We start from the raw sequence: 16,407 nt of genomic DNA on the forward strand, positions 1-16,407 counted from the left end.
CCTCCCTCCCCCCCTCCCTCCCCAAGACAGGAAGGAGAGCGGAAGGAGGGGCCAAAGGAGGGCGGGGCATGCTGGGAGGTGTAGTTTTTCTGCTCTCTCAGGAATAGGGACGACAGGCGCGGCAGGAAGAGGCGGGGTCTCGCGGAGCATGCTGGGAGGTGTAGTTTCGGAACTCTCCTGGGCAGTTGAGGAAATGGACAGGAATAATAATAATAAAGGCTATCAGAGGGGCTTCCAAACTGTTAAGCAGACGGTGCCCTGCCCTCAGGCTTACAACGGTTCTTCTCTCCCTCTGAAACCAAGGCCATGACAGATGGACTGGAGGGGGGACCCTTCTTCTTCTTCTTTCTCTGGGCTAGGCCTGCCCTTCTCTCCCTCTGAGGCCAGGGCAGTGGCAACCGTGACAAGATGGAGCGGCCAAATAGGACAGCTTGGAGGTGCCAGTGGAATATGGTTTTTGCATTGGACTATGGTCCAAAAAACACTGCAGAAATAATCCAGTTTGAGACCATTTTAACTGCCCTGGCTCAGTACTAGGGAATCCTGGGAACTGTATTTTATTGTCGCACCAGAGCTCTCTGATAGATAAGGCCAAATGACTCATAATACTATGGTCACATTCTCTCAACCCCAGAGGAAGGATGGGGCAAAAAGAAAGACCCTTCTGAGGCTTGTGCCTTAGGGTTGCCATGAGTAAGAAATGACTTGAAGGCACCACAGCAACAACTACAACAGTGTTAGCCATGTAGCAAAGTACAATAACATCCAAAATCCACAAAACAGTGATACCTTTACGGACCGACCAAAATGCACAAAATACATGTTGCAAGCTTTCAAAGTTCGACTGGCCCCTTCATTGGGGAAAGATGTTAAAAATCATGCTTGTTATTGTGTGCCTGCAAGTTGTTTCTGACATTATTGGCAAGATTTGTTCAGAGGAGGTTTACCGTGTCCTTCTGCTGAGGCTGAGACCGTGTTACTTGCCGAATCACACAGGAGAAGAAAAAATTATGACAGTGTTAGGCACAAGCCTGCATTTTGTCAAGCTGTTGCTGTTTGTTTTTTGGGGGGGGGTTTTTTTGGGGGGGGGGGGAACACATTAATTTCAGGGAAAAAATAATCCAGTTCACTGCTTTTCCAGGGATTTCTCCAGGTTAACTGGGGAGTTTCATTTGTCTCCTGACATTGCATCCCCAGCATATCTCAAGATTGAACACAACATGATTTAAAGATCAAACCTTTCCCCAAACATTACCCCCATTCTCACTTTCATAACAGCTGACCTAATAAAGAGTTCCGAAAACAGTGGCATTTGCACACTGGTTTGTGCCTTTTTGGATGGCTCAATAAAGGCGTTTCGGGGTTTTTTTTAATGGCCAGCACTGCCATCCCTGGTTTTCTGCAGCACTGTTTTGTATTGTATAATGGAAAACTATATCAGAAAACCTTACCTGTACATAATGCCCCTTCTTCTATTATTCTGAAAAGAGAAAACAACTCTCTAGACTTGGGATGGCTATACTGACCATAATATTGCATGGTCCACTTTGTTAAAAACTAGAATCCTCATGGTACACTACTGTGTTTTAAATGCACAAAGCAAGAGGGCATAAACAGGATTTCTAAGCTATCACACAGCTTCTGCGATACTGTGTTAGTCTGATCCAGAGCATACATATTAGTTTAACAATGAAGAAATAGCTTTCAGGGGTAGACCAAAATTAACCTGGTCTTAGCATCCATAAACTGGAAACAACTTGAAGGCAAACAACCCACACACACACAGCATCCCTCCCATGCTGGTCTGCTCCATTGGAAACTGGCCAATTGTCAATGTAAGGGTAGCCTGTTGTTTATTAAACTGGAACTGTTGCACTTCAGGATTATCTCTCCAGTGTGAATGCAGCCAAAGATACATCAAATCCTTTTCACGTTGAAACACGAACTCTATCTGGAAAGAAAGAGTAGGAGACATTTCGTTGCTGGCTCCCACAGTGAAGCTTTTAAAAAAGCTGCAGGAGTCACCTCAAGATGGCGCCTCCCCGCGCACTGCCCACAACAAAGATGGCGGCAGCGGCATCAACGCCATTTCGCCGCTCTCTCCCTGCCGCAGTACCATAGAGCTGGACCGGAAGTAATAGAGAACCATCGTTCTGCGGTTGGAGGCGTGGCTTCCTCTTTGCTTTTTCGATGCTATTATTATTTCCTTCTTCTTCTTGTTGTTCGCCTTCCAGTCATTTCCAGAAGCGGGGTTTGCCATTGCCATCCTCTGAGGCTGAGAGAGTGTGACTTGCCCTGTGGGCTTCATTTAAAATGGAGACAAATTTGGTCCAAAACACACTGCAGAAATACATCCAGTTTGGGACCGCTTTAACTGCCCTGGCTCAGTGCTAGGGAACCCTGGGAATTGTAGTTCACCGTGGCACCAGAGCTCTTTCTGACAGAGAAAGCTGTCTCACAAAACTACAGTTCCCAGGATTCCCTAGCATTCAACCAGGGCAGTCGAAGTGATCTCAAACGGGATTATTTCTGTTTTGGAAATGGACCAAATATCTACGAAAACCATTGGAAAATCAGGGCTAAATAAGGACTTTAAGCCCTGAAGTAAATACGTTGAAGCAAAGAGAGAGATTTTTGTCCTTTTCTTAGCTTTTATTCGCAAAGCATACTTAAAGTAGACTTCTCCCTTCTGACACCGAGGTCCAAAACACACCGCAGAAACAATCCAGTTTGAGACCACTTAACTGCCCTGGCTCATGGGAAATGTAGTTTATTGCTACTAGGCCTTTGTAGCTCCTTTGTAGCCCCCCTCACCATTCCCTTCTCCTTTTGTGTCGTGTCTTTTAGATTGTAAGCCTGTCTGGTTAAAAAAATAATAAATGTAAACCGCCCTGAGAGCCATTAGGGCTGAAGGGCGGGATATAAATACCTAAATAAATAAATAAATATTGCAGCACCAGACAGAGAAGGCTGAATGTCTCTCAAAACTACACTTCCCAGAATTCCCTAGCATTGAGCCAGGGCGGTCTCAAAAAGCGGTCTGAAACTGGATTAGTGCTTCATTGTGGTTTGGACCGGAAACATCCCCTCAAACCAGACCGGAAGTCCAGCTTCCTAGACAGTGGAGTCCTTGATCATTGGGCAAACTGACTGGGGCTGCTGGGAGTTGAAGTCCAAAAACTCGGAGGGCCAAAGGTTGAGTAGTGGGGAAAAAGTCGCCTAGAGAGCAGCGGCGGTGACGTCACGCCCATTTCTAGGGTGACGCGCGCGCGTGGGCGTGGCTTTTGAACGCAAGGCAAGGCGCGGGGGTCACATGACCAGGAGCGTAAACGCGTCGGCGGCGTCCGAGGCGGCTGTGCGCGGTGCGTTCGCGGCCTACTTTCCTTCCTTCCTTCGCCGGTCGCGTCGAGAGGGACGGGCCGCTGTTCTTTCGGCTGCGCTTGCGGTGAGGCGTCGAGGGAGCTTCAGAGGCCGGGGGAGAGGGACGGGGCAGTAGCGGCCTCCTCTGCGCTCTCTCTCTCTCTCTCTCAGCCGAGGATGGAGCGAGGCGAGGAGGCCCTCCTCCTCCGCCATTTGAAAGATTGTTACTATTGTTATGGTTATTGTTACTGAAGGGCAAGGAGCCTGGGGGGCCTCGGGGAGAGGAGCTCGTTTTCTCCTGCAGCCCTCGCCCCAGCAGGCCCTCCTCGGTCGAGGGAGGGAGGGCACCTGGGTGGATGGATGGATGGATGGCGCCGGAGCAGTGGCTAGGCTTCGGTCCTCCTTTTCCCGGACCGCCCTCCATTTCCCAGCCTCCCGCCCAGGAGGAGGCATCCCACAAGGTCCTCCATTTTGAGCAGGGCTAAAATGGGCTTAATATTTCTGCGAGGGACTTCAGGGTTTGCTCTTTTTAAAAATGCGTTTGTTAGAGGCAGAAGGCCCCAGAATATGGGAAAGCCGCAGGCCTCCCCCGAATAGAACAAGTGCCCCTGACTCTGCCGTTTCCCAGTAGATGGTGGCGGTTGTTATCGGTATTTTGGCAATTGAGTTTACACTCTAATGGGCTGAATGCTTTTTTAATTTATTTTATTAAGAAAACATGTAAAGAAGACATAATACAAAACACACAAGACAGATCCTTTCTTAAGGGGGAGGTTAGGCACAGTATTGACTGCCTTTTAGTCATGGAAGACGCTCTGATTGCTCCTGTAGCAGAAAAGCAGGGCATAAACAAAAGGTTTAATTTATGTATCTATTTACCTGAGAAGATGCCTCTCTAGGAGTTTCTAGGTCCTCCAGTCCAACTCTGTGGCCGACGTCTGCCAGACATTGATCATAGAGTTGCGCTGGAGGAGCTACAAAGGCCTAGTAGCATATGCTCTCTAGGAATCTCCAGCTCTTTCAGTGCAGCTTTTACTTACAGTTGACCATAGAGTTGCGCTGGAGGACCTAGATATTCCTAGAGAGAACATGTTAATCAAATCCACCAATAATCCAAGCCACAAATATCAAAGCTGCAGATATGGAGGGATGAGAATAATAATAATAATAATTCACAGAGTCCTACTTTATTTCTTGGACATCCTACATTTTGTCACACCTTGCTCTCCTTTGTTTATGGCTAGGTGCATCTGAGTGCACAGAGTCATACAGCTGAAAAACAAGGAACATAAAACTAGTAGCCAGATGTTCATGTGGAGCCATAGAGTTGGAAGAGACCCCAAGGGCCACCCAGTCCAACCCCATTCTGCCATGCAGGAACTCTCAATCAAAGCCTCCCCGACAGATGGCCATCCAGCCTCTGCTTGAAGACCTCCAAGGAAGGAGACTCCACTACACTCCGAGGAAGTGTGTTCCACTGTCGAACAGCCCTTACTGTCAGGAAGTTCCTCCTAATGTTGAGGTGGAATCTTTTTTCCTGCACCTTCCATTCATTGCTCCATTTCCTATTCTCTGGAGCAGCAGAAAACAAGCTTGCTCTGTCCTCAATGTGACATCCCTTCAAATATTTAAACAGGGCTATCATTTCACCTCTTAACATTCCCAAGACTAAACATCTAAAATGCAATAGGCCCCACCCCCCTGCAAACGTCTAGACTTCCTATATATTCATATATATATATATATATATATAGTTTGCAAGGCATGTCTGCTGAATTCTTACTTGTGCTTATTGTCTTTCATCTCCCACCTCTTTTATAATTACAGGTTTTAATCAATATGCCAAGGGACCTTGTAACACCTTTTTAGTGGTAGTAGTAGTATTGCATTTGTTTTTATCCTGCTCTCCCCCAAAACCAGGACTCAGAGCAGCTTACAGTTTAAAATGACATTGTGAAAGTATTAAAATAGAATTAAATTATCACAGTTTTAACACAGAAACAGAAAATACAGTTTAAAAAGTAAAAGAAAACGTTTAAAACAATGTACTTTAAACCAATACAATACCCCAGCCTATTCCTTAAAGACCTTTGTGACTAACTGAGAGGGAAGACTTGGTAGCTTTCATAGACTTGCCTCTGAGGGATTAGGCATTTAGAAAAAAATTAAATAATCTTAAAACCTATTGGATCCTGACTTTTGCTTATTGTTTTTCATCTCCCACATCTCTTAGAATTATAAATGTTATCAGTATTCAAAGTGACTATGTAGCACCTTTGAGAATGAGAGGGAAAAGTTGGTAGCATGAACTTTTGTGGTCTTGCATCTGAGGGAAGTAGACATTTAAAAGTATTTTTAAAAGTCTTAATCCTATTGAATTCTGTCTTTTTCATGTTCTCTTTCACCTCCCACATCATAGATTTACAGGTTATGTCAATATACAAAGGGATCTTGTAGGACCTTCAGACTGAGAGAAAAGCCTACTTCCTGAAATCCAAGTCAAAGAAAGCTCATGCTGCCAACTTTTCTCATTTTTAGTCTCAAAAGTGATATAAGATCTCTTTTTGTACTGATTTCCAGCTTAACATGGCTGTGTTTTAGATTTTCTCCATCTGTTAAAACAAAAACATGGCCTCCTAGGAGCAGTACAGCACATGCAGGTATTATGGGCAGCAACCAACAGTTGTTCAAAGGTAGCAGTTTTATTCTTGGTGAAGGTGGTTCATTGTGGAGGTTTGGTGATGGAACTGCACCTTTTCAGTGGAAGATGTCAATGAACTATATTAGAAACATATTTTAGTCATAAATGAACTTGCTTGGAATTAAAATCACATGGGACTGTGCATGAATTGGTCTTGGAGCCCAGTTCACTCATGGGAGAACCTGTTTAAATCATAAAACATTTTTGGAAAATTCTTGGGTGGTGGTGGTGGTTGTGTGCCTTCGACTAATTTCTGATTTATGGCAACCCTGAGGGGACCCTATCATCGGGTTTTCTTGGCAAGATTTGTTCAGAGGAGGTTTGCCATTGCCTTCCCCTGAGGCTGAGAGAGTGTGTCTTGTCCAAGGTCACCGAGTGGGTTTCATGGCCAAGCTGGGAATTGAACCCTGGTCTCCAGAGTCTTTGTTCAACATTCAAACCACTATGCCACATAAATCAACTTCATAAATATTTCAGATGTTTGATGCATCATATGGCACTGGCTAGATGAAAAAAAGCAATTATTCACAGTCTTCTAGCTTTGTTTCCACTGGTTCTTAGCTTGCCAACTTGTGTTTTAAACAATATTGTAGCAAGTAATTGAAACAAAACCAAAAAAATCTATGTTGTATCTACCTTGCTTGTTTTTGTTTTATTGGGCCAGCTGGGATGGTATCTCTTAAGCCTGATGTAATTCTAGTGCAAGGTGATTACACCAGAGCAGCCTTTCCTAACCCTCATGCCCTGTAGGTCATGGAATCTGTAGTTCACCGGAGTGTCTGGAGGTCACCAGATTTGGAAAAGCTACATTAATCAGTATCTTGTACAAGCAAAGATTTAAAAAAATCTAGTGGATGGAGAGAATACTCATAGAGGTACATAAATAAATAAACCGGGACAAATATAGGACAGCATTTTCAAATGGTGGACGCTTTTTTAAAAAAAGTGGAGGACACGCAAAAAAATGGCTGATTTTTAAAAAAATGTTAATATAAATGCATGTTTCTGAGGCATCTATAGACAATTGCCCCCCTTGCCCCTGTGCGCGAGAGGCCAAAGGCCCCGGCGGCAATCGGCAGCAGGACCGGGCTGGGGCCAGTCCCAAGGCCTCTCCGGGCCGTGATACTTGAGCTATTCTGGTACCAAGCTGCATAGAGCTTCGTAGATTTATCACTAACACTTTGAATAATGCATATAATTGATACCCTAATTTTGGTAATAAAACACATGTAAGCAATTTTTTTATGCACATGTTGTGGCAAATATAGTTGGCCCTCCACATTTGCAGCTTTGACTTTTCCAGATTTGATTATTTGCAGTTTTGATTAATAGGTTCTCTCTAGGAATCTAAGTCCTCCAGCACAATTCTGCTGGAGACTGACCATAGAGTTGTGCTGAAGAACCTAGAAGTTCCTAGAGAAAACACTTCTCTAGGCATTTGTAGGTCCTCCAGCATAATTCCATGGCTTCTGACAAATGATGACCATAGAGTTGCACTGGAGGACCTAGAGTTTCCTAAAGGTGTTCTGTTACGTAAAAGAATAGTGGTTTGTTTTTTATTTGCGGTTTTTCCACATTCATGGGGGCCCTTCACCTCTAACTTCAGTGAATGTGGAGGGACCCCTGGATTATCTTTTGAAAGAAGAGATCTTTTAAAATGTTGCCATCTGTATCCAGATATCATAATAAAAATATGTTGCCAAGTGAATCAGGAGCAGTATATTAGCCAGGCAGTATATTTTTAGCTGCTTTGACCAATTGATTGGATAAACTTTGCTGCCTTAATGAAATTGTATTACTGAATATAGTGTTTTCAGAGACATTTTTTCCTGTTACTTTGAAAGTACCTCGTGCAACTAATCTGCATTGCTTCTGAATCAAACAACTGTCTTTGAACAAACTAAAACAAGTTTTCATATCAAAGAACAATATATATTTTTAAAAAGCAGTGTGTGTGCTCATTTTCCTTGTTTCAATTTTTTCTGAATTCTTAGATTCTTAATTTTGGCTTAGCTTAAACATCTAACATTTCCACTGGTACAGTCGGATGTTCTTCCCCCTTGTAGCCCTCTGAATCTCCTGAATAGCTGATCCAAAATCTGGAACAGATTTTGAGGCTGGGAGGTAGCAGGAGAGCGAGGGAAATTGTCCTCCTCCCAGTGAACTGTCCTATTTCAATGGACAGTAGCTGTTTAGTCAGCAAAATGATATAGTTGTTTTGTTGTTGTGCCTTCAAGTCATTTCTGACTTAAGGCAACTCTGTTATGGGGTTTTCTTAACAGGTTTGTTCAGAGTGGGTTTGCCAGTGCTTTCCTCTGAGACTGAGAGAGAGTGACTTTCCCAAAGTCAACCAGTTGTTGTCCATGGCCAGACCAGGATTCGAACCCTGATGTCCAGAATCATAGACCAGCACTCTAACCACTATACCATGCTGGCTCAGTATATATTAGTATAAGCCTCCTTGTTTCTAACGTTTCTTGGATTAGATCCACTTACTCCCCCTGCCCACATCTCTCTATTTCCAACCTTTTAAATCCCCTCCCTGGCACTGAAATCTCTGCTAGAGAACCTTAGTCCCTGCTGCACATAGTAGGACTTATTGTAATTGAACAAGCATTCTGGATCCATCTCCTTTGCTTTAAGGGAGGAACTGTAATACTATATGGTAGTCTTTGTTCTTCCCTCATCTCTTAATAACTGGATTTAACTATATTTATCATTAATACTATTTTGGAATAATGTGTTCTAGCTGATGTATATGCAGGTTTCAGTCTTACATGGTGTACTTTGCTTTTTTACTAGAACCTGAAAGTCTACTTAGCAGAGTCCAGTGCAGAAAACACATGGAATGAAATAATTCTTGATCCAGAAATTGATTTTGGGTATGAGAAATGAACAAAGTAATAGTTCATCTACTTCTGGTTACCCAGATTTTCCTTAATTTATACTATACAACTAGGCTGAGAGGAAGTAGTTTTGTTGCTTCTCTTACTAAATAATTGGAAATCAGAAGAGATTTAAGAGTGGCTTCATATTTACTTTCTGCCTACTTGTCCTTAAGAAGAATGATAGAATATTGTCTGTTTAGGAGAACTAAACTGAACACCATAATTCAGAACTTACTGGTCTGAGAAATTTTCAAATGGGCTATTCTAAGGCTGTACAATAATTGTAGAATATGTGTGCCAACATGCTGCAGTGATTCGAGAGCTGGACTATGACTGGAGACCAGGATTTGATTCCTACTGGGTGACCTTGGGCAAGTTTCTCTCAGCCTCAGATGAAAGACATGGCAAACCCCCTCTAAATAAATCTTGCCAGGAAAACACTGTAATAGGTTGACTGTAGGGTCACCACAAGTCAGAAACAACTTGTTGATCCAAGACAACAATTGGAGGAAAAAACACTTACAAATGTACTTATAAAATGTAACAGTTGTATTTCTTGCATTACCCAATGAGCAGAAATGTTTCTAGCTCATTGGCCAAATCCCATTTGAGTCCATCTCAGTAACAAAATTATTGTTCGATACACGCGCGCGCACACACACACACACACACCATCATATATTATATCACTGCTGAAATGATGTAGAATTCATAATCTCCCTATTTAGGAGTGTTCACTATCATGTTTTGATCCTAGTTTTTCATTAACAGTTTGGAAGGGGGGGCAGTGGAAACAGCTTTTCAAAGGCATTCTCTGTGGGTGTGCCATACTAGGTATCTTTGAACAGATTCACCAGAATGCATAATTTAGGGTCTATACAGGCCGCCCCTTTCCTAGCCAAATTGGGGCCACAGCAACCTCACACTGCAGCCCCAGCAAAAAGGAGATACAAAAAGTGGTTTCTTTTTGCGCCCTCCAAAGGGTGCCATAGCTGCGGCAGCACGGCTGTATGGCACCCGTTGGCGCTGCATCATGCGAATGCAGCACCACAGGTGCACCATACAGCCTCTGCTGTCTGGAATGGCACGCAGCATCATGACACTCTGGGGGTGGAGTCAGGGTATCCAATGTCAGGGCGTTGTGCCCTGACTCCACCCACAGGCTGGCACAAAGTGCCAGTCTGTACAGGGCCTTAGACAAGATGTCCTGTTGTTTAGGATGGAAATTAGTTCTTTGAGTTAAGTGTGTGTGTGTGTGTGTGTGTCAAGATAGTTTCCAATTTATGGTGACCCTTAAGGCAAAGGTATCATGAAGTTTTCTTGATAAGATTAGTTCAGAGGAGGTTTGCCGTTGCCTTCCCTGGAAGCTGAGAGCATGTGACTTGCCCATGGTCACCCAGTGGGTTTCTGTGCGAGCTGGGAATTGAACCCTGATTTTCAGATTCGTAGTCCAACACTTAAACTATAACTTTTATTTGGTTTAATGCATATTATTCATTCAGGAGCAGCATGGATACAGAATGGAAACAGCAATAGGACAGAACATGTTTAGAAACTGATGTTTGTTCTTTTTCTAGGTTACTGCTAAAAATGTCTTTCCCGCCTCACTTGAATCGCCCTCCTATGGGTATTCCAACTCTTCCGCCTGGAATTCCACCTCCACAGTTCCCAGGTTTTCCTCCACCTGTACCTCCTGGTAAGTAATATCAGATGTCTATGAAATCAGCCATTCTTTTGCTTCACAAAAAATTGTTTTAGCATAAAGTTCAGGGTTAAATACACTTTTGTTGTGCCAACAGGGAAAAAATTGGCCTTAGGACACTTGTTGATATAGATTTCCTGCTTTTATACCTCTGCACAAGAGTAGATTTATGATGTATCCTTGTTCTGAAACTACTGACCTCTCCTTTTCATAGGGACACCAATGATTCCTGTGCCAATGGGTATTATGGCTCCTGCACCAACGGTAAGTAGTATAATGTGTGGCATTAAATCCTCCACCTATAACTTCATTTACAGTGGTGCCCCGGGATACGAAATGATCGCGTTACGAAATTTCCGGGGTACGAAAAAGTTAGATTGGAAAAAACTGTTCCGGGTTACGATATTTTTTTCGGGTTACGAAATTTATTTCGGCGCGAAATTCAAACGCAAAGCGCGGCTAGCGGCTTTCCAGCGCTAACGGAAAGCCTTTTCGGGTTGCGAAATTATCGGGATACGAACGGAACGGCGGAACGAATTAATTTCGTAACCCGAGGTAGCACTGTATATCTCATTTCATTTCCTGGCTGGGACTCAGGATGGCTTACAAAAAGACAGAGAATTAACATATACTTAAAAACGTGCAAAATCAAGATTAAAACAATATTAAATAACAGAATTAAAACCAATTAAAATCTTACCTGAGGATAGATTAAAAACGGTAGAGCACTATAACAGTGATTTTTGTTAAAATCAGTTTTTATAAGCTAGCTGGAAAAGTAAGGTCTTAACCTGTTGCTGAAAGCAAAATAAGGAAGGAGCCATACTGACTTCTAGGGAGGTAGTTCCAAAGTGTGGGAGCAGCCACAGAGAAGGCCTTCTATGTTCATAGAATCATAGAATCGTAGAGTTGGAAGAGACCACTAGGGCCATCCAGTCCAACCCCCTGCCATGCAGGAAATCCAAATCAAAGCATCCCTGACAGATGGCCATCCAGCCTCTGTTTAAAGACCTCCAAGGAAGGAGACTCTATCACCCTCCGAGGGAGTGCATTCCACAACAGCCCTTACTGTCAGGAAGTTCCTCCTAATGTTGAGGTGGAATCTCTTTTCCTGTAGCTTGCATCCATTGTTCCGGGTCCTGTTCTCTGGAGCAGCAGAAAACAAGCTTGCTCCCTCTTCAATATGACATCCTTTCAAATATTTAAACAGGGCTATCATATCACCTCTTAACCTTCTTTTCTCCAGGCTAAACATCCCCAGCTCCCTAAGTCGTTCCTCATAGGGCATGGTTTCCAGACCCTTCACCATTTTTGTCACCCTCCTTTGGACACGCTCCAGTTTCTCAATGTCCTTTCTGAATTGTGGTGCCCAGAACTGGACACAATATTCTAGGTGGGGCCTGACCAGAGCAGAATACAGTGGCACTATTACTTCTCTTGATCTAGACACTATACTTCTATTGATGCAGCCTAAAATAGCATTGGCCTTTTTAGCTGCCGCATCACACTGTTCACTCATGTTCAACTTGTAGTCTACTTGGACTCCTAGATCCCTTTCACACGTAGTTTCATTCAGCCAGGTGTCACCCATCCTATATCTGTGCATTTTATTTTTCCACCCTAAGTGCAATACCTTACTTTTCTCCGTGTTGAATTTCATTTTGTTAGCTTTGGCCCAGCTTTCTAGTCTATTCAGGTCATTTTGAATCTTGATCCTATCCTCTGGGGTATTAGCTATTCCCCCTAATTTGGTGTCATCTGCAAATTTGATAAGTATGCTCCCAATTCTGTCATCCAGGTCATTGATAAAGATGTTGAATAGCACTGGGCCCAGGACAGAGCCCTGTGGGACCCCACTGGTCACTTCTCTCCAGGATGAAAAGGAGCCATTGTTGAGCACCCTTTGGGTTCGGCCGGTCAACCAATTACAGATCCATGTAACAGTTCCTTTGTCTAGCCCACATTTTACAAGCTTGTTTGCAAGTATGTCATGGGAAACCTTGTCAAAGGCCTTAGTGAAATCAAGATATACTATATCCACAGCATTCCCTTCATCTACCAAGCTGGTAATTTTATCAAAGAAAGAGATTAGGTTTGTCTGGCATGACTTGTTCCCACCAGCTGTGCCTATAAGGCCTGTGGCATAGAGAGAAGTGCCTCCCTTGCAGGTTCAGGAGGTTGGGCAGGCTCATATGGGAACATGGAGTCCTTCAAATAGTCTGAGCTTTATAGGCTTTTATTGGTCAAAATTTGTACTTTGAATTGTGCCCAGAAACAGACTAGCAGCCAGTGGAGCTGTTACAACATCAGGAGTTCTTTTGCCATAAATTGACAGGCAGCTAGAAGGCACACAGAGATGGACACACATACACAAGCTTCAAACTCTGTTCTCCAAATATAACAGAATGTACATGTATATGTAATCTGCAGCTAGCATGAACACATGACACTTCCTTCACTGGAACAGATACTTCCTCTCCATTCTTATTTAATGCTTAATCATTGCATTTGCAATGATACTTATAGTAAGTATTAATGCAGCTCTTAATATTACCAATGGTTTGCAAATTCTACAGATCTGTCTTGAATTGGGAACCCTGGTTACTGTATATACTCATCTATAAGTAAAAAAAAAAATGCCCAAAGTTGACCCCAGAATTCCAGGTCGACTTATTTACAGGTCAGTATGGTGATGTGATAGCAGCTCTTTCAAATTCCCCCATGCAGTCAGGAGAGCACTTTCTTTCTCTTGAGCTAAGTAGAAAAAGTCCTGGGTGATTGGTTACTGTTTAAGAGTCTCTCTCCCGCCTTTGCTGCCACTTTCTGGGGAGTGAAGGCTGAAACGCTGAAGCAAAAAGCCTCAGTTAGATTCCTTCTTGGCGTGCACGCACACATACACAAACTGAAGGAGCCTCCAAGTTTTACCCTCGATGTATCCATGGGTCATGGCAAAATCCATAATTTTGGCCCCCAAACCTGCCCTCGACCTATACATTAGGTCAACTTATAGTCGTGTATATCCGGTAATCTTGGAGATACAATAGTAAACTATACTTAAAGCCAGCAAGGAATGGTGGTATGGGATTTTGCACCAAAGAGCAGGGTAGGAAGGCTTGTTTTCTTTATACAAATGAAAATCTTGGCTGGCAGGGAACATTTGTGCTCAACTTTCATATTCTTATACTGTACATTGCTTAGTTTTGTCCACAAATACCTCCCATTTTCAGAGAAAGTGGTTGATAAGAAGGTGATATTTTTGTATTTGAGAAAAAGAATATAATTGCAAAATGTAACTGTATAGTTTCTTTAAATACAGCTCTCCTTATTTGGACATTATTTCCTGTCTGCATTTTTTGTTAAAGCCTATTTGTTTCAATCAACTAAAATATTTGCAAGAAGTCTGCATTGCAGAGAAGTCTGTTTAAGCAAATATATTTATTTCATAAAAATGGGCGACAAAAATGGTGAAGGGTCTGGAAACCATGCTCTATGAGGAACGACTTAGGGAGCTGGGGATGTTTAGCCTGGAGAAAAGAAGGTTAAGAGGTGATATGATCGCCCTGTTTAAATATTTGAAGGGATGTCATATTGAAGAGGGAGCAAGCTTGTTTTCTGCTGCTCCAGAGAACAGGACCCGGAACAATGGATGCAAGCTACAGGAGAAGAGATTCCATCTGAACATTAGGAGGAACTTCCTGACAGTGAGGGCTGTTCGACAGTGGAATGCACTCCCTCGGAGGGTGATAGAGTCTCCTTTCTTGGAGGTCTTTAAGCAGAGGCTGGATGGCCATCTGTCAGGGATGCTTTGATTTGGATTTCCTGCATGGCAGGGGGTTGGACTGGATGGCCCTAGTGGTCTCTTCCAACTCTATGATTCTATGACTTTCTTAGGAACAGCACTTGAAATGTGTTGAAGAATTAGTTGATCAACCTATTAATTGCTTTAGGATTTTTTTAACCAGTTTGACTTAACATATTTACAGCAAGATACTTATAAATTTCTGATTTTGTTGTTGTCATCCTTAAAAAAAACTTGCTTACTCAATAGGCATTTTCTTCTTCCTTTTTCAGGTGTTGGTCCCAACTACTGTGTCAATGGTTGGAAAGCACATAGGAATCAGAAAGGACCATCCAGGTCTAAAAAACAAGGAAAATGATGAAAATAGTGGTCCTACTACAACCGTCTTTGTAGGCAATATATCTGAAAAGGCATCAGACATGCTCATAAGACAGCTTCTTGCTGTAAGTGAAATTGTTTTTCAGAACCTACCCTTGCAATGGCTTATTTTAAATATATTGGTGTGGTTTATCTATGGCCTGATACAGACAGGCCAAAATAAAGCTGCTAAAGCTGCTTCTGGTCTCTTTGGAGGTATGCTGTTTAAATGATGCATGCGTCTTAAGAGTCCAGAAGCTGCACCAAAGCTGAGCTCCAGTGCTTAGGATTGGTGTGTGGCTTTGGCGCGACTTCCGTACTCTTAGGACCCATGCATCATTTAAACAGCATACCTTCAAAGAGACCCGAAGCAGCTTTATTTTGGCCTGTCTGTATTGGGCCTATGTTCCTCTATTTTCTATGTTGGTTTTAAGCTGTTAGTTCTGGCCAGCATTTAAAGGTATTACTTATGGCACTACATAAGCACATAAAGCTGTTCAACTTGCCTCTATGGCAGTACTTTCCTATAGACCTTGAAAGCTCCGTGTCCAATCAACAGTAACTTTCCAGACCAGATGTGGAGAACATCCAAGTGTTTTCAAAGACAACATCCACAGTTTCTTGCCATCAACTGTGCTGTTTGGGGCTTCTGGGAGTTGGAGTCAAAAATATCTGGAGGGTCAAGGGCTTCCTTTCCCTGGTCCAGAACATAGTCACAATATCTGAAGGGCCTCTGAATTTCAGTTTTTAGGTCAGAAATGACCAAGGTTCAGCCTTCCAAATGATGGATTTCCATTCCTAATAGTCATAGCTAACATAGCCAGTGGTAAGCAACACTTGAGGGTGCAGTCCAAGAACATTTGTAGTTTGGTGTATTCAGCTTGATTTGTCAGAGACCTGAGGTGCCTCACCAAACTAAAAATGCCAGGATTCTGTAGCATAGAGCCATGACAGTTAAAGTAGTGTGAAACTCCTTTATTTCTGCAGTCTGGATACACCTATAGATGGCAATGATTAAATAAAGAGAGGTGATTTTTTCAATGGTAATACTTGTATTGATTTCATATTTAATTTTTAACCATTTTTTATTTTCAAAGTGTCATTTACTGTAAATGATGCGAAAGAATTGGTTTTTGTCTCATGTTTTCATATTTCCTTGCCCTAAGAAGAGATGATAAACAAATTTCTATATACATTGGGTAGTAAAAGAATGGAAGCAATTTATTTTGAATTCCAAAATAATTAGGTATCTGTTCCTCACAAGATTTTTACTTTAATTAAGATTATGACTGTTCTTCCTTATTTAAAAGTTCTGGAGTGATGTGTATTGTTCTTCTTCTTGTATGCAAATTCATCTATTATCAAAATATTTTTAACTATTTTACAGAAATGTGGTCTGGTTTTGAGCTGGAAGAGAGTTCAAGGAGCATCTGGAAAACTTCAAGGTGTGTACTTTTTGTTCTTTAACATAAAAGATATGTGGATGATTTCTTAGTATTTCTGACATGCTGACACTTCAGCAATTAGAACTTAAAAACAGGTAAGAAGTCTCCAGCCATTCCATTGGTACATTCCATCTCCCATCAGACCCAGATGTACT

General features: G+C 42.5%; 1 protein-coding gene across 2 annotated transcripts in view; it reads left to right on the forward strand.

The window, feature by feature from the left end:
• Positions 1-3,295: 3,295 nt before the first annotated feature.
• Positions 3,296-16,407, forward strand: part of RBM25 (RNA binding motif protein 25) — a 37,769-nt gene continuing 24,657 nt past the window's right edge. For both annotated transcript variants that reach the window (XM_042450939.1, XM_042450949.1), the window contains exons 1-5: positions 3,296-3,445; positions 10,527-10,645; positions 10,866-10,915; positions 14,723-14,893; positions 16,195-16,252. In XM_042450939.1, coding sequence (XP_042306873.1) covers positions 10,540-10,645; positions 10,866-10,915; positions 14,723-14,893; positions 16,195-16,252 — 385 coding nt within the window. In that variant the 5' untranslated portion in view covers positions 3,296-3,445; positions 10,527-10,539. The remainder of the gene's footprint in view (positions 3,446-10,526; positions 10,646-10,865; positions 10,916-14,722; positions 14,894-16,194; positions 16,253-16,407) is intronic.

Source organism: Sceloporus undulatus, chromosome 1 (assembly GCF_019175285.1).
Source record: "Sceloporus undulatus isolate JIND9_A2432 ecotype Alabama chromosome 1, SceUnd_v1.1, whole genome shotgun sequence".
Taxonomy (NCBI): Eukaryota; Metazoa; Chordata; class Lepidosauria; order Squamata; family Phrynosomatidae; genus Sceloporus; species Sceloporus undulatus.